This window comes from Nansenia antarctica (genome assembly GCF_963989245.1).
Source record: "Nansenia antarctica genome assembly, chromosome: 2".
Classification (NCBI taxonomy): domain Eukaryota; kingdom Metazoa; phylum Chordata; class Actinopteri; order Argentiniformes; family Microstomatidae; genus Nansenia; species Nansenia antarctica.
The window spans coordinates 23,844,822-23,864,503 of NC_137675.1; the positions used below are offsets into that span (position 1 = coordinate 23,844,822).

The 19,682-nt window shown below is 42.3% G+C and overlaps 1 protein-coding gene across 1 annotated transcript; it reads left to right on the forward strand.

The window, feature by feature from the left end:
• Window positions 1-1,597: 1,597 nt before the first annotated feature.
• On the forward strand, window positions 1,598-6,312 carry LOC308149986 (tudor domain-containing protein 15-like; the record flags this gene model as incomplete). Its single annotated transcript, XM_080522861.1, has 3 exons — window positions 1,598-2,909; window positions 3,888-5,414; window positions 6,278-6,312. The coding sequence occupies 3 exons, from the start codon at window positions 1,598-1,600 to the stop codon at window positions 6,310-6,312; spliced, it is 2,874 nt and encodes a 957-aa protein (XP_080378987.1).
• Window positions 6,313-19,682: the final 13,370 nt, after the last annotated feature.

Below are 19,682 nucleotides of genomic sequence, written 5' to 3' on the forward strand. Positions count from 1 at the left end.
AACCAACTCTTACCTTTGAGGACACCAACATGAGCTCTGTTTACCCGTACCTCCGCCATTCTGTTCGTGGTGATTTTAGAGGCAATAGATTATTTTTGCCCCGCGCATATTGCTATAAATAGTTCGAAGCTAGGTGCTTGCACGTTAGGTGCGAGAATGCTCCGTTAACCCATTTGCGGGAACATTATTTGTTTCACAAAATAGGCTGATTTAATTTACCATAAACATCAGAGACTACATTACGAATGTTCATTTAAAATACTCTATACTAGTGTTGTTCCGATACCATTTTTTGATCCCGATACCGATCCCGATACCTGACCGTGCAGTACTTGCCAATACCGAGTACCGATCCGATACCACGGCGTTTGAAAAAACAAAACAAAAAAACATGTTTTTTGAGCCGCATACTCACCTCGATGTAAAATTATTGCTAACACTTAGTCTGGCACTGCTCAAAACCTTTGTAAAACAGGAAAAAATACCAACAGAGAGTGAATACTATAGAACTTTTTTTTATTGTCTACCTGGTATGGTGACAAGAAAATCAACCCCTTATAAAACCTGAAATGTGGCTCTCACAGATGCCAATCAGTGCAATATCCATTTAAGATATAAAACAGTCGTAGTAGTAGTGCAACAGCAAGTGAACATTTACAAACAAAATAACTTTGGTACTTTAAAAAAAAAAAAAAAAAAAAAACGGATTTTTTTTTTTGTTAGTACTCGCCGATACCGATACCAGCATTTTTGTGCGTATCGGTGGCCATGCCGATACTAGTATCGGTATCGGAACAACACTACTCTATACTGAGCACTGGTATAAGAACATGAACCAGAGAACAGCAGTAAATGCAATAACCCACAGTCGTCGCTGATGTTGCATTTTCGATTAGGATACGTATGGGATTAAAGGGACCGGCGACGGGCGAAGAGAGAGAGAGAGGAAATCCAAATGTCCCGCTAAATTCGGACCAATCACAAAACTGTTTAAAACAGGCTGTTTGTAAGCTGCAGCTCATCCAAACAAAACGAAGAAGTTTGAACACATTACACCAATCCTGAGATCTCTACACTGGCTACCAGTCTCTCAGATGATTGAATTCAAAGTACTCCTAAATTGTATACAAATCACAAAATGGTCTTGGACCAAAATACGTATCAGATGTCCTCCCACCCTATATTCCAGCAAGGCCCCTAAGGTCAGCTGTCACTAATCAGCTAATCATTCCAAGAGTGAAAACAAAACACGGTGCAGCAGCTTTCAGTCATGCTGCCGCATGCTCCTGGAACAAACTCCCTGAAGAACTCAAACAGGCCCAAACCCTAGAAATATTTAAATCTAAGCTAAAAACCTACATGTTTTGCAACAGTTATGATTAAACACTAACACTTCCATTCATGTCGTTTTATTCATTTCCATTATTTTATTCATTATCTTATTAAACAGGAAACAAGGGGAAAGAAAATGGCGAAACAGCAAGTCTACCAAAAAAGACAATCTGGAATTTGCACAAGAGGAGTATCAGAGACCCATGTCAGTGTCCCTGTGATGGAATCTGAAAACAGACACTTTATCACAAAGACGCCAAAAACGATGGTCCCAGCTGTTGAATTAAAATCACAGATACCCGGGATCGGAAGTGAACTGTCTGTCCGTTGCTCTCACATCATCTCCCCCTCAGATTTTTGGTGCCAGCTGCAAAGCAAGAGTCCCAACTTGGACAAACTGATGGACGAGATGCAGCGGTATTATCAAACACACACAGTCCCTGTGCACCCAGGGGTTCCCTATTGTGTGGCCAAGGCAGCAGATGATGGCAGGTGGTACCGGGCCTGCATTATAGGGGTACAGAAAGACTACCTTCAAGTGATCTTTGTGGACTATGGTATGATTGTGAAAGAAAGCATACACAATCTTCAAGCGATACTGCCAGAGTACCTTGAACTGGAAGGCCAAGCGTTCAGATGTAGTCTCTATGACTTGAGACCTGTTGAGAGCAGCCATGGTGGGTGGAGTCCAGAGGCGTGTGATCTACTGAAGGAGTATGTTCTGGACCAGTCCTTTAACCTGACATGCAGCGTTAAGTGTCACTTGCATATGAAATACAAAGCCCGATTCAATGTGGTTGATCTGCACACCGCTCACGACAGTGCAGCCAAGAAGCTTTTGGAAAAAGGCCTTGCAAGAGAAATGGGAAGCCCTGGGCAGCTCCTGCCGTGTGACTGCATGGATTCCTTTGTCTATGATTCTTTTGACTTGAGGAGTGGCAGTGATGAGGTGGTGTATGTCACACACGTGTGCAGCCCATGGGAGATGTATTGCCAGCTAGACAGAAACAGTGAAATCATTGAGGAACTGATGGAGAAAGTTACAACGGAAAGTGAGGAAATACTGCGTGCCAACACTGCAGCTCTTGTGGGGAAACTTTGCCTGGCAAAATACTATGATGGAAAATGGTATAGGGGCATGGCTCGCCGTGTTCATTCACCCCATCATCTCTGTGTGTTTTTTGTGGATTATGGAAACATGTACGTTGTTGAAAAAAGCCATGTTGTGTCTATTCCAAGTGAATCGTCAGATTTGCTGTTCACCCCCATGCAGGCCTTGAGATGTGGTCTCTCACAAATCTCAAAAGAGGAAGACTTTGCAGAGGTTAACAAGTGGCTGAAGATGTCTGTTCTCAACAAGCCGCTCCGAGCTGTAGTCGTCGGAAAGAATGAGGATGGGACTGTTGCTTTTGATTTATTCAATGGAAACGTTAACATAAATGAGAAAATCAAGCAGTTAATTGCGAGTCAACAACCGAAGAAGAACATCAGCCATGATACCGAAACAATCAAAACCGAAAAAGATCAAAATATGCAGTATGGAGAATGCAGAATCAGACACAAAAGAAGACACTCAAGTATCCCTGCTTCACAGAAGGAATGTCATAGAGAGAGTAAGGGAGAACTGGTCAAATCTGAAGGAAACACAGACAGAAAAATAGATCAGAGATGCGCAGAACATGACATAGACAATTCCTCCAAACGGCCTCCAGGATCCATTAAACTGCCACAACTTGAAAACCTCCCTGTCACTTCAAGATCAGCAGGATTCAGAGGTCTGGGGTTTGTTTCACACATTGACACAGTCAACAGATTTTTTATCCAAATGCAAGCTGATGAACAAACCATATTGGACATTAGGGAAGACCTCAACTCAGAGCTGTTTAAAGACACCAAGGAAAACAACACATCCGTGCAACCGAGGATCAATGACCTTGTAGCAGCTGAATGTGAAGATGATGGTGCGCTCTACCGTGCAGTTGTGAGAGACACTGCCTCTAGTGGCCAGTTCAGAGTAGAGTTTGTTGACTATGGAAATACAGCAGTTGTGGGGAAGGATAAAACTTACTTTCTGACAAATAAACATTTGTCCCAGCCTAGACTAAGCATACCATGCACACTGCTAAAGACTGACTCTTTTGAAAGTGACGCATATTTCATTGAGGCTGTAATGGGAAAACCTCTCATGGTTGAATTTTGCACTTGTTTTGGGTCTCGGTGGGAGGTTCTCATTGAAATCCAGGATGCCTACCCAACCCAAGCTGACAATAGCAATGCCGTGACTGAAAATGAGGAGGCCCTGACTTGGTCTGAAAGTCCTTCTGACCCTGATATCAAACAGCTAGCGTGTCAGTTCAGTTCTTTAGCGGTCACAGAGGAAAAGAGACAGTCAGATACTGACTCTGGGAGGGTGATAATCATTAGTGCTCAAGATGAAAAGCTCTCATCTGAAGTGTCCAAGAGGTCGACCAGAGGTCGCCACCAACACTGCACTGGCAGGCACCACCACAGAAGGTCTTCCTGTCCACCTTGTGTGATGACCTTTGAACCCTTAGCAGAGCCAGTGAAGGAGACCTTGATCCCACCTCAGAGTATCAGCTCGGGGCAGACAGAGTGCGGGACACTTTTATCCGTCTTGGAGAATGGAGATCTTTACCTGAGAGTTAACAGGAGCACAGAAGAGTTCACCGTTTTTGAAAATCTTGTAGTTGAAAAGAAAAGCCAATGCAAAATCATGTCTGAGGAGGATGTTAAAGAAGGACTTCAGTGCTTGATAAAATCAACCAAAGACAACCAATGGCACAGAGCAGTTGTGCAGAATGCATCTGCTGACCAGGCAGAATGCAGAGTATTCCTTCTGGATCATGGCACTACAGAGGAAGTCCCCGCTAACTGCATTAAAGAGCTTTGTAATGACCTCAAGCAAATTCCTGTGCAGGCAGTTTTGTGTAAATGGAATGGCCCTGGTCTCCCCACTGAAGGAGACATGGCTTCTAAGATAATGAAGGAAACTCTCAAAGCAATGGTGGGAAAGGACATCAAATTCATGTTTGTCTCTTACTCTGATGCCGACAACCTGTGGATGGTGGAAATCATGATGAACAGGTTGTTAATCCAGCAACTGAAAATAGCATCATCACAGAAACAACAACAGCAACCACAACAACCATCAGGAGAGTCTGTCCCGGGCGACAGGCCTCTCCATCTCCAGAGGCTCTTCCTGGCCTCAGTGAATATGGATCTGGGCTACTTGGCCTTTCCAGCAGCCGTCACCACGCCGTGTGAGTTCTACGTGGTTCTGGAAGACCTGCTCCCCATCATGAACACTGTGTCCACCATCCTCCACGACCTCCCAGAGGAGGTGCCAGCGCTGCCTGAGGCTCACCTTCTCCCCGGGTCGAGCTGCCTGGTGAGGTCCAACACCACGAACAAATGGTGTCGAGCGGAGATCGTACACGTGGGCGCGACTGTGGTGTTGGTCAACCTGGTGGACTATGGCCACTGTGTGGACGTGCCCTTCGACGATCGCTCTGAGCTGAGAAGACTCCCCGAACAGCTGTCCCGACTGCCGAAGGTCATCTACCCATGCGTCCTGAGAGGAGTTAAGCCAATCGGAGGGGGGCAGTGGACGGACGACGCGGTGGTTTTCTTCCAGGAGTGCATCTGTCAGAAGAGCCTCCAGGTGTACTTCAGGCAGTATATCGCTGAGGCTCACTGGGAGGTGGACATCGTGGCCGATGGCGTCCATGTCGCCAAAGAGCTGGTTGACGGCGGCCATGCCAACTACGCTGACGTCATGCTCAGACTCTGGTTCCAGCAGAGCCCCGGGAGAGAGTCTCCGGCGGGACGGAACCCTGAGAGAACGGACAGAGCCAGACCTGAAATGTCACCCGAGAAAACGACGAGTGACGATGCTGTCGGTCTACTACGGGGTCGCAGGTCACCAGAGAGCTTCTGGGGACAAAGAGGTGAGGGGTCGTCTTCTGACCCTGAGGAGAGGGTGAGGACAGATCACACCACTGAGGACTGGGACGAAGTGGAGAGGATGATACTGCCAAACACCACGTCTGGAACAGGACAATGTGAGTGTCTACTTCGTATTTTTTTCATTTTCTGCTGTGTTGTAATGCTGTGATTACTCAACAATGTTGTTATTACATGTTGTCACACACAGTACTAGAATGTTGTAGAGTGATTTGTAGCATATTCATGTTGAGATATAGTAGGATTACGTTTAAATGATTCACAACTAAATGCGAGGAAATACAAGCAATATCAAAAGGTAATTGGGTGTTTTCTTCAACGGCACATTTTTCCCACAGGTGCCCAGGTGTAAAGATGACTACTGGTGACTTTCAGTGAACGCTGCTTCATAGAAGGGGTAAATACATACTATTGATAAGCAGTACTGTATGTGGCAGTGATGTGCCACAGACAGTGATGTGTGTAACACTCGTTTGAAGTGTAGCTTTCACTCTATTTTCATCCCACTGTTCTTCATCCTAAAGGTGTGAAGCGTCAAGGACAACAAAGCTACTCCAACCCACCACCACCCAAGAACAGATTAGACAACTTTTTATCTCTGACAATTAGACTTTTCCCCACGCTTTTTCAACCTCATGAAGACAGTTGTTCATCTCTCTTAGTCCAGGATTAACATATTATTCCCAACATCTGTTTTTCTACACATGGTCGTACAAATAGATCACATTTTATGTTTTTTATATTTTATTTTATGGTGTTAACCATACTTACATGTAAGCATACACCATTATCATTCTTCTTTATTTTCATGGAGTACTCTCTTTGTTTGCTATTTTGTTTGCCTCTTACCATTTTTAAATTTGTTTCTTCCTTATGTAAGTTATTCCTACACTTCCTTACGTCTACATTTCCTTCATTTGTTTTTCACCTCTGTAAGCTATTTCTACATCTCTTTATGTAGGCCTCTTCATCTCTTGCTCAGAGTGCGACACCTAGTGGTTGACCACCCACACATAAAAGGCTTAAATGACCAATCAAGGCTTTTTAAGTACTGCTTGTTCTTCTATCAGATTTTTGAGTTGGAATATTAAGGGAGCTGGACACCAAATAAAAAGATCTAAAGTTCTATCGCATCTGAAATATCTGAAAGCAGATATTGTATTCCTTCAAGAAACTCATATGTTAAATAAAGATCATTTTAGATTACATAAACCATGGGTTGGCCAAATGTTTCATTCCACCTTTAATTCCAAATCAAGGGGTGTGGCTATATTGATCCATAAAAGAATCCAATTCACAGCTACCTCTACAATCCTTGATCCACATGGAAGATACTTAATTATTACCGGTTTGCTTTTTCAAACCCCAGTTTTATTGGTAAATGTATACGCCCCACATTTTGATAATCCAAATTTTGCTAACAATTTATTGAACAGTCTCCCAAATTGAAATACACACTTGTTGATATTTGGCGGAGATCTCAATTGCGCTATTGATCCACTTCTAGACCGCTCCAACCCAAGAAATATTTCCCCATCTGCAATGTCTAAAATATTTTCAGATTTTATGAAGCGGAATGGATACATAGATCCATGGAGATGTCACAACCCAAACAATAAGGAATTCTCTTTTTTTTCACATGTACATCATTCCTACTCACGAATTGATTACTTTTTTATTGACTCCAACCTCCTTCCCAATGTATCATCCTCAGAATATCATTCTATAATTATAAGCGACCATGCTCCAGTTACTCTAGACCTATCAATGCCCTCCCATGGTAACGCTCGCCCTCCATGGAAACTCAACCCCCTACTTATGTCGGACAATGCCTTCTGTGACTACATAGCATCCTCCATCGACACGTTTTTATTTTTTAATAAGACTGAAACCACTTCACACTCTTTGATCTGGGAAACAATGAAAGCTTACCTAAGAGGTCAAATTATCTCTTACTCGGCCAAGATAGACAAAGAACAGAAAGCCCAAAAAAACAGACTGACAAATTCCATTCGCGAACTAGATCGCCGATATGCCACTAACCCTAGGCCAGAGCTATATAAAGAGCGTATGAGCGCACAGACTGAATTCAACCTACTAACATCGAAGCACGAAGAACGCATGCTCCAGCAATCACGGGGGAACTATTATGAATACGGTGAGAAAGCAAGCCGCTTACTGGCACACCAGCTGAAACAGCAAACAGCGTCTCGTCTTATATCTCAAATTAAAGACAACTCAAACAATCTGTTGACTTCCCCCACCGAAATCAATGCTACATTCGAACTATTTTATTCAACTCTATATAAATCTCACTCTCCGACAAATTCTAATAACATGAAGCAATTTTTTGATAAATTACAGACACCCACAATTGCACCTGATATTGCAAAAAAATTAGATGCCCCATTAAACCTAACCGAAATCACCAAAGCAATTAAAGAAATGCAGAATAATAAATCCCCTGGACCAGATGGGTATCCAGCTGAATTTTTAAAAAAATTCTGCGATAAATTGGCTCCATTACTTTTAGACACTTTCAATGAATCTTTTCACTTGGGAAAACTCCCACCCACATTAACTCAAGCTTCAATCTCTTTAATACTTAAGAAAGACAAAGACCCCACTCAGTGCGGATCTTACAGACCTATATCTCTTTTGAATGTCGATGGAAAGGTGCTGGCAAAGGTGCTCTCAAGTCGAATTGAGACAGTCATTCCCGACATAATCTCTGAAACACAGACCGGTTTTATTAAAGGCCGTTACTCATTTTTTAATATTCGGACTTTAATGAATATTATTTATTCCGATCAATCTTCTAAAGTCCCAGAGATAGTGATATCGTTGGATGCCGAAAAGGCCTTCGATAGAGTAGAGTGGGAATATCTGTTTAGCACACTTAAGATATTCGGCTTTCCCGAAAGTTTCATCGCCTGGATTCGCCTATTGTATACTGACCCCCAATCCTGTGTATGTACCAACAATACTCGATCTAAATACTTCACTCTTTCACGGGGCACTCGCCAGGGGTGCCCTCTGAGTCCCCTTTTATTTGCCATAGCGATTGAACCCTTTTCAATTACTCTACGGACCTCCCCTCTGATGCAAGGTATTAGACGGGGGGACGTAGAACATCGTATCTCGCTTTACGCGGACGACCTTCTAGTTTATGTCGGGAACCCTATGGCCAACATCCCCAATATAATTTCTATTTTAGATAACTTCAGCTCCTTTTCCGGATACAAAATAAACTATCAAAAGAGTGTATGCTTCCCAGTTAACTCCCTGGCGACACAATTAAAACAGGCTGACATCCCTTTTTCCTTCTCTCAGTCAGGATTCAAATATCTTGGTGTAAACATTACCCGTTCATACTCAGCCCTTTTTCCTGAAAATTTTGACCAATTAATAACTCAAACTAAAAAAGATCTCCTGAGATGGAACAAGCTTCCTCTAACACTTACAGGTAGGATTAACTCGGTAAAAATGACAATACTCCCCAAATTCCTATATTTATTTCAGTCAATCCCTATATTCTTACCAAAATCTTTTTTTCAAAATCTAAACAAACTGATCTCTTCGTTCATTTGGGCAGACAAGCGGCCAAGAATTAATATAAGGATACTACAGGATCAGAAACAGAACGGCGGCCTTGCGCTCCCCAACTTTTTATACTATTATTGGGCAGCAAACATCCATAAGCTCCTTTACTGGTACCATACCTCAGAGGCCCCATGGTATGTAATAGAGGAAACATCTTGTACAGGAACCTCGCTATCTGCTCTGCTATGTTCTCCCTATCCCTCTACTCCTGTTTCCCGATACTCAAAGAATCCTATTGTCATAGCTTCTCTGAAAAGTTGGTTCCAATTCCGTCGCTACTTTAAATTCTCCCCCACTTCAACTTTAGGACCAGTCTCCGCAAACCATTTGTTCCCACCATCCACGATAGATACCGCCTTCTCATTATGGAAGAGGAAGGGAATAAGAAATATTAGGGATCTGTACTATGAGGGAACTTTCTCCACATTTGAACACTTACTGGACAAATACAATCTGCCACGGCACCATCAATTCCGATACTTCCAGATCCGCAATTTTGTTAAGTCCCAATTCCCAGAATTTCCTTCAGTACCGGCCCTGTCACCATGGGAAGAATTATTCAAACTTAAACCCTCGAACAACTCACACATTTCTCATATTCATGGTCTTCTTATGACTTTTGGGGAACAAATCCCCCTCAAATCTAGATCAGCCTGGGAAGAGGAGTTGGGAAGGAGTTTCGAGGATGACTGGTGGAGGGAGGCAATTAGTAGAATCAATTCTACTACTTCATGTGCAAGACTGGGCCTCATCCAATTCAAGGTGTTCCACAGGCTCCACTATTCTAAAGCCAGACTGACAGAAATATTCCCAGAACTGGATGACAAATGTGATCGGTGTAGCCACACCCCCGCCAACCTTAGTCACATGTTTTACTTTTGTCCCAAATTGCAACCATTTTGGGAAACATTTTTCAGGACTCTGTCAACTATTTGGGGTGTAGATTTACAACCCTGCCCTCAGATATCCATTTTCGGAGTCCCCAAAACCATCCTCAAACTAAATAATGTTCAGAAAGATGTAATATCATTCTCTTCTCTCATAGCTCGGAGAAGAATCCTTTTATATTGGAAGTCCACTAGCCCCCCAACAATCAACTCATGGATAGAGGACATGATGACATTTATAAAACTGGAAAAAATTAAATTTACACTTAGGGGTTCCTCTCGGAACTTTCTTGCCAGATGGCAACCATTTTTGTCACATATAGACAACATGTCTGAACTTCCAGAATAAATGTTTCATTCTACACTCTGTTTTCCTGTAATTATTATTTATTATTTTATTTTTTACATTTTTGCTCTCACCAACTCATTTTTCATTTTTAGACCCCTCTGAGCAATCTTTTCTCTTTTTTCTTCTTTCTTTCTTTCCTTCTTTCTTTCGTTTTCTCTTGTTTTCTCTTTTTTTTTCTTTTTTTTTTTTCTTCTTAGGTATTTAGACTATAATTTGTCTTCAAATAATGTGATATGCTTGCATTGTATGTACTTATGTGTAAAGAAAATAATAAAAAATCTATATATAAAAAAAAAACATACTGATGTATGTATCTAATATGTATGCCTCCGATATCGCTATGGTAGGATCTCCTTCATTTAATAATATATGCATTTAGTTGGTCTTTAAGTCATAGGTACGGTATAAGAAAATGTGGGCTGCCCTTTTTTTTGTGCCTTTTACTTTAAAAAAGTAAAAGTACTGTGCATCTGCATATTTGGAGAATGGGTCAAATAGGTCTGTCAAAATCACATGGAGTCATTTTTACATTTCTGCTTTAATGTAAGCATCAAACTTCGATATCCCTTTAAATACTAGTTTGCCTTAGTTACTACTGTTGATTCTCACCAGTACTAAACGTTTTCAGGAATGTTCATGGAAAAAAGGGTTAATGTATTGAGATATTGTTTTACTAGGCTATAATGCTGTACTCTAGAGTGGTGGTGGTTTATACTGTGTGATAATGTTATTTTTTTGCAGTGAACATTTTCTAAACAAATATTATTTTTTATTTTTTTGTGATCAATTTTTTATTATTATTTCAGGGAGTAAAACAAGGGGAGTGGTAACATACAAATAAACAAAGGAGAAAATAGAATAACACAAATACGGTTTACCAGTACAAATACAAAATGCGCATAAACCTTTCAACCCCCCCCCCTCCCCTTCCCTTCCCAATCTCCCTTTACCCCAATAATTCCCCACCTACCCCTCCTCCCACAAATGTCCCTCCCGCCAGATACCTCCCACCCACCCGCCCAATCACAACCCCCCCGCCACCCACGCCCCCCTATCACAGCCCCCCGCCCACCACCCCCCACCCAATCACAGCTCCCCGCCCCCCCCCCCCCCCCCCCTACAGGACCCTATGGAAGGAGCAAATCGATTAGCCTATAATAGTGTCTTGAGGATGGTTATAGTTTGGTCCCAGCATGAAACATTGTCCGAAATTGCATGATGCCTGTTGGCTATCCAGTGTTCCATGCTGGCTATGTCAATGAAGTCTAATATCCATCTCTGCGTAGTCAAGAAATGGGGTGACTTCCACCTGCAAGCTATAAGCCTTTTGGCTGCTGTAAGGCCGGCCAGCCAGATGCGTCTTTGTTTGATGTTTAGATCCAGGTTTGAACTGTCATTTAACAATAGGACTAATGGTGAGTGTGGAATGTGTTTGGACAGGATCAGGGACAATGCATCACAAACTGTCCTCCAGAAATCAGCCACTCCCGGGCATTCCCATACCATATGAAAAAAGGTGCCAACTGTATTTCGGGTGCAAAGAGTACAGTTAGGTGAAGGTATGGTCTTTATTTTATGTAGCAGATATGGAGTGAAGTATGTCCTATGAGTAAAATTGAAATGGATAACCTGGTGGTTGGGATTTCTGGAGGAAAGGGATATGTTTTGCCAAATTAATTGCCAATTTAAGTTATTGTGTGATAAAGTATCTTTCCACACTCTGTCAATGTGTAATGGTTTTAAAGAAGCCTTAACCAGGATGGAGTAAAGAGCTGAGACCTGACCCCTGGGTCTGGTGAATGCTATGTGAAATGGATGTATGTCTAATGAGCTATTCCAGGGTACCCCGTATGTGCGCATAGCTGTACGTAATTGAAGGTAGAAAAAAAAGGACGTACCCGGTAAATTAAAGTTTCTCTGAATGTCTTGGAATGAGCGGAGACCCTCAGCCCCAAATAAATCTGAGAATGTGTGAACTCCCTTGTCACTCCACTGGGGAAATGAGATTGGACGGCCTCCCAACTGGAGAATTGAATTTTTAAATATAGGCGAATGGAGGTACCATTTGGTTGAGATTTTGCAGAGCTTTTCTGCGCATCGCCAAACTGAGATTAATTCAGTGATGATGGAGCCGAATTTCAATTTGGACTGTTTAATAGAAATGTTACAGTATATTACATCTTGTAACCTATGAGGATGGACAATGTTTTCCTCTAAGGGGCGCCAAGAAACACGAGCAGCCGGATCAAACCATGTGGAGAGAGGACGCAGCACAAAGGACCAATAATACCATTCGAAGTTTGGTAGCCCCAATCCCCCTTCGTTTTTTAGCCTCTGGAGGGTTGAGAATTTGAGTCTGGGCTTCTTCCCCCTCCATATAAAATGAGAAGAGATAGAGTGTAGTTTCTTCCAATAACCACTTGGTGGGGCTAGAGAGAGCATGGAACAAAAAAAGTTTATTCGTGGAAGAATATTCATTTTAATAACTGAGATACGGGAATGAAATGTGAGGGGTGAAGTTTTCCACCTTTGTAGATCAGAATCTACCTCCTTCAGCATATTCTTATAATTAATTGATACTGTGTTTGAAATTGAGGGGTAGATAGTGATACCTAGATATTTAATATTCTGGACCACTGGGATGTTCAGTGAGATATCTAACTGTCTAGCTGAGGCATTCAGTGGCAATAGAGCTGATTTTCCCCAGTTAATTTTGTAACCTGAAATTCGGCTAAAATTATTAAAGATGTTTAGAAGGTGAGGGAGTGACTGAGGGATATTCTGAATAAAAAGAAGGATATCATCAGCATACAGAGATATGTGATGTTTGGTGTTCTGGACCGTAATAGGATCATGGGTGACTGACTGGCGAACGGCCTGGGCCACAGGTTCCAGAGATAGGGCAAACAGCAAAGGAGAGAGAGGGCAACCCTGGCGCGAGCTGCGGGATACTGGGAACTGTTTAGAGCATGTGTTCCCTGTTAGAACCATTGCTGTCGGGTTAGAATATAGTAGTTTTATCATATCCACATAATGATCTCCAAAGCCCATATAGCGTAAAACCGCCCATAAAAAGTGCCACTCGAGACGATCAAAGGCTTTCTCAGCATCAAGTGAGAGAATAGCATTTGCTGAATCAGTAATATTCGAAGAGTCAATAATATGGAGAAGGCGGCGAACATTGTCTGAGGCAAGGCGATTTTTAATGAAGCCTGTTTGGTCCTCATGCACTAAGGTAGTCATAAATGGTTCCAGTCGAGAGGCTAGAACTTTGGCGTACAGTTTAGTATCTGTATTTAAAATTGACAAGGGGCGATAGCTTCCGCAGTCAGTAGGGTCCTTCCCCTTTTTCAAGAGCAAAGAGATTATAGCTATATTGTTGTTTTTGGAGAAGGAGCCATTTTTGATTGCAGAATGAATCATTCCCAATAGCAAGGGGCTAACTTGGGGCCAAAAGGCCAGATACAATTCAGGTGGTAGACCGTCTAACCCTGGTGACTTGCCTTTATTCATGCATGAAAGAGCTTTGTATAGTTCAGATAGCGTAATAGGAGAATCTAAATCAAGGGAGTCATTTTGGGAAAGCTGGGGGAGCTGTAAGGGGTTCAAGAAAGAACTAACAGCTTGATCATTATAATCAATCTCAGAAGTATATAGAGCCGAGTAGAATGCCCAGAAGTTATTGTTAGCCTCTGTTGGATCAGTGCACAAAGTACCTGTAGAACTTTTAATTGAAGAGATGTTTGCTAGTTGTTCATTGGTTTTAAGTTTTGAGGCTAGTAAATGGCTTGGCTGTGCGCTGTGCAAGTAATGGTTTTGTCTAGTTCTATGAATGAGGAAATCAGCTCTATGTCTGAGAAGATGGTTAAGATCTTTAAATAACACTTCTCTCTCAAGAACTAGCTCAGGGGTAACATGCGGAGTCATTGTGATCTCCAGTTCAGCAATTTTCTTTTCTAAGTCTTGAATATGTTTTAATCTGGATTTGTGTAGATTAGAGGCAAAACCAATAGTTTTATCCCTAATGAACCCCTTCACCGCATCCCAGAGAATACCAGGATCATCCACAGATGGCTTATTAATTACAATAAACTCATCAAGTTGTTCCTTCATTTCCTTTAGGAATGATTCATTCTGCAAAAGGGTGGAGTTAAAGCGCCAGCGAGGAGCCCTTTTAGGCTTCAAGGAGATCGCTACTCTGCCAAAGACCGCCCTGTGGTCAGAGAGAGACATAGGAAGTAAATTAAAATCTGATGTCTTATCATACAGATGTTTGGATATGAAAAATATAATCTATGCGAGAGAATGATCTGTGTCGAGAGGAGAAACAAGTGAATTCATTTACGGAGGGGTTAGAAGAACGCCAGACATCTACCACAGCACAGTCACTAGCCCATTTCCTTAGTGCAGAGGACGCCAGGTGTTGCTCTCTCCCCTCGTTAACCCCAGTTCTGTCCATCGTGTGTAGCCATACAGCATTAAAGTCACCCCCTATTATTAAACCAAAATCAGATAGATCAAACATCAATTTAGTTAAGTAGTCATAAAAGCCAATATCAAAGGAATTTGGTGCATATACTGAAACAAAGGCCAGTTTCTTATCATTTACCATCATTTTTATATAGCTTACTCTGCCCTCAGAGTCTTTCCCAGATCCTAGATCTTTAAACTGAAAACTGCGCTTGGCAACGATCACTACTCCCCTTTTTTTTTGGTATTTGAGGAGGAGGCAATTACATGGTAATATTTATTCTGTAATCTACTAACATCTTTTTCCAATAGGTGAGATTCCTGAAAGAAGGCCACATCTATCTTTTTTCTCTGTAGGAAGTCTAAGGTACTTGTGCGTTTATGAGGGATATTTAGGCCCCGCCCATTCCAAGACAGAAGTGTAATGTTAGTCATAGCTATCTTGGTAAAAGAAAAAAGTGAAAGATACTAACCGAAGAGCTCCAACCATAGGATCCTGTCCCTCCCCCCCAACCCCCCCATAAGCCCCATGATCATAGCCCACCCACCCCTTGCCCCCTATTCCCAATCGGCACCCCTCTTCCCCAACCCAACAAATATTATTTTGTATTTTAATAGAATACAGTTATGTTTAATAGGAGAGGTTTGTTGATTATGGGCCTATTTTGTTTTGCATTTGTTTCTCATTTAGTCCTGAGTTCACCTTTTCAAAGCAGACGGAGGATCTATTTTACAGTTCCAAATGTTCTCATGTAAGTGTTACTGTATGTGTAAATAATGTAAAACTATTTGATGGTTAATATACAGTATTGATGTTGAACCATACAAATAAAAGGTGTCATTGTGGCAATTGTTCTGAATTAACGTATTCATTCTGTTGTAGCGATTTTGGAAATCATAATTATAGACAGTTTTATCTAAAAAAGTAAATAATAAAGAAAAAACTTGTCAAAAGTGGGATTCGAACCCTCGCCTCCAGAGGAGACTGTGACCTGAACGCAGCGCCTTAGACCGCTCGGCCATCCTGACCTGTGGTTGGACGAGAGTAATGTAATTTAATATTTATGTATGTATGACATTGATGTAAATTACATATTATGTGGGGGGTTTTTGGACTCAGCTTTAACCTTTTCTGATCCAACGGACCCACAGGTGGATCCGAAGTGATATAAAGAGCTTACCTCGATCAATTCTCTTCATCGATATCACATTTTTTTCACAACTTTGCATGCTATACGATGCCACCATTTTGTTTCCGAGACGGTAAACACAGCCGAAGTCACTTCCAGTTTTCTCCAACTGGAGAATGTGTCATGTCCGGTTTCAACGCCGAATTTCCATACCATTGGGCCAACCCCCAAAAATCCCAAAGAAAATAAAAAAATAATCTGATACATGAGAAAGGTCAAATGGCACAGATGGTGCCAAAATATCTCCAAATGGCCTAAACATATAGGTGTCCGCCTAAACATACCTGTACTAAAACAGGTACAAAGTTGCATTTGCTCACATTACTAGCATCGACTTTGGCACAAGTACTAATAAGACCCTGGAGTACTGATTCCTAGATGATTTGGGCTTGGTCATCAGGTTTCCAAGGTGATATTCACTGTAAAAGCTGTTGTTTTTTTAGGCGGAGACTGAATTTGAGATGTTTTATAATGTTCTAGCTCTATTTACTCTGACACAGTAACATAGATTTTGATTCTGACACTTCTACAGCCACCCCACAGGTGTTAGCTTTCATTTGATAACAAGATCATTATGAAGGCCCTTGTGATTGTGGAGATATTCTATATTCACTGTGGGCATGTCATTTCGAGCAGAAAACCAAAAAAATGAGGTGAGTGTCAGTAATGTTTAAGCCCCAACGTTAACTAACGTGACTGGGTATCCTAAAAGACTGGATTGGCCGATAGGACATGGCAGTTCACTTTCTACTCCGTCTGTGCTAAGCTACCCGGATAACATGCAGCGTTAAAGGTGGCGTTTCACCCAAAGAAATACATTCTTGCCTCCATCTCGCATAACGCGTCTTATTTTTGTTGGGGGGAAAAACAACGCGTGCTGGACCATCGTCCACGCTACCTCTAGCCGTCTCCAAACCCTTTAAACCCAGCAGCAGGCGCTATAGCACCATAAACGTATTTTTAACTCTAACTATGTAGTTTTTTTTTTTTCCTCACACTATTAATAATTTTACCCATTAATAAATATACTATAGTCTCAAGATGAAATCATCATGGAAATGGTGTTATATTTTTATTGATGAACCATTAACACCTTGTTTTAAGAATGTGTGAAATACATTTGTAATATTCTATAAATTATACAAAATGTACACAGCTTCAGGCGTTTTGTAAAATTTGTATTTATTAATGATTTACAAAAGGCTAACATGAAACCATTTAAATGATTCGAATTTGTAACCTAAAATGGGAAATGAATTAATGTGTATACGTCATTTCAGTTAACAGAGCAGAAACTGTTTTATGATGTCACCGTTGATGCATGGTAAAGATTCCATGTTCTCCTGAAAAACAATATTTACACAAGATGGAGTCACTCACACAAACAGGAAGCAGTGGAGGAAGTGGTGCGGATAAGAGGTTAAGACCATAGATATTACATAGCGACCACGTAGGCGTACGTCAAAGCGGCCAATAAGGGATCTACTGTGTATATCTATGGTTAAGACTGGCGAGATTATTTACTTTCTGTAAATCATAATGTATACTTCCCAAATACTGCTTACTTATGTTCTAAAGTTCTAAAGACAATGTTTGTGAGTTTTATGTGTTATTTGGTCTGTGTGGTCACATGAGAGGAGAGGAGAGGAGAGGAGGGGTGGGAGAGGAGAAGAGAGGAGGGGAGAGGAGAGAGGAGTGAAGAGAAGAGGAGATGAGATGACAGGAGAGAGGAGGGAAGAGGAGATGAGATGACAAGAGAGAGGAGAGGACAGGGGAGAGAAGAGAAGGGAGAGGAGAGGGAGGAGAGAAATGGTCTGTCTCTCCACACACACACACACACAGCACGCGCCACACAGATAGTGTTGTGTTTACATGGGGGCCGGGGCCATTAGCGTTTATGACTCAGTGTGGCGTTGTGGTCAGAGCAGAGCTCGACAGAAGGACCTGAGTGGCTGATGTACGACCCCCCCCCCCTCCACCCTCAGTGACGTTGGTCAGGTGCCATTGGCAGTCGTCGTGATAGAGATTTTCAATCTCTACTGTCTCTATTTATCTGTCTCTCTCTCTCTCTCTCAACCTTCCTGTCAATCTCTACTGTCTCTATCCCAAGAAAGCAGAAAAAACTTGTAGGTGATGAGGTCTTTTCTTACCGAAACTAGCAGCGTTGTTCAGCGTGAGGTTGTGCATGACCCTTGCTCCGAAGAAACTCCACTTCAACAGGAAGTCCTGGGCTCTCTTCTTTATAGAGCGTCCATTCTGCTTACCAGGCTGGAGAGAAGAGAGAGAGGGAGAGAGGGAAGGAGGGGGGGAGAGAGGGAGAGAGAGAGATAAGAGAGGGAGAGATGAGAGAGAGAGAAGAGAGAAAGAGAGAGAGAGAAGAGAGAGAGGGATGAGAGAGAGAGAGGGGAGAGAGAGAGAGGGGGGTGGAGAGAGAGGTCATTCAACAACAACCACAGCAACCACACAACCACCACAGACAACAACAACCACCAGAACAACAACAACAACACCAACAACCACCACAACCACAACAACAACAACATAAACAACAACAACTACAACCACAGCACAGCAGCACCACCACCACAGCAGCAGCAGCACCACAGCAGCAGCAGCACCACAGCAGCACCACAGCACCACAGCAGCACCACAGCACCACAGCAGCACCACAGCACCACAGCAGCAGCAGCACCACAGCAGCACCACAGCAGCAGCACCACAGCAGCACCACAGCAGCAGCAGCACCACAGCAGCACCACAGCAGCACCACAGCAGCAGCAGCACCACAGCAGCAGCACCACAGCAGCAGCAGCCTACCTTGATGACCTTCTGCTCCACCACGGTGTCCAGCCACTCGATGAAGGCCTCTACCGTAGCGTTCTTCTTCAGGAGGTCCTTTAGCTGCTGGAACACCGTGATGGAATCATCTGGAACACAGGAACATTGTTTGGTTGACTGAGAGGACTGTTTGGTTTTGGTTAATTGGGTTTGTTAACTGTTATCTTTACAACACTAAGTAAATTATAAAGACGATTTACAGTGATTACAGGAAATAACATCATTCAAAAGCCTATAACCAGGAATTCACATATACTGTAGCCATGTTTTTATTTTAATGTCACAATAAAATGTTTATTTCATTTTATTTCAATCCTTACGTCACTGTCGAGAGGAAGCTTTTCATTGTACAATGTACAACTGTATCCTGTGCATATGACCAAAACTCTTTGACTTGACTTGATATAAACCATATTTTGATAACTCATTCAGTGCCGAGGGTGAATGAAGTCGTCCAAACTGTCAGCATTTCATTGTTTTCAATGTGTCAAGGGTGACTTAATTCACCAAAATACAAACATTATGTTGCTTCAATTTGTAGCCAATCAAAGTGTTGTTGCTAGGTAGATACCACATAGACCACTTGGAACAATCTAGGTGGTGAGTGTTCTTGTATCTGTCTCACATTCGGAGTTGAGGTCTGGGACAAGAGGGGATCCCCAACGTCACTAAAGGAAAATCCAGGCTTAAGTCTCATGAAATTTAACAAAATAAGCCTAGATTTTCCTTCAGCGATGTTGATGGAATACTCCCCTGGTCACGTGTCATAAGGAATATGGTTATCAATGGTTATAATACTATTATATATGTATAAACTTTGACTTGACTCGATATAAACCATATTTTAATGAGGGTCTGTCTTACATTCAGAGTAGAGGTCAGAGTCCTGGTCCCCGGTGGAGAGTGTGAGCAGGGCCTGGGACCCGATGCTGTTCAGGTCCACCTTGTCGATGTCTACCACCATGGAGTTCACCACGCTCTGGTCGAACAGCGCCGGACGGGCGATCTGGTGGACCAAAACAACATCAC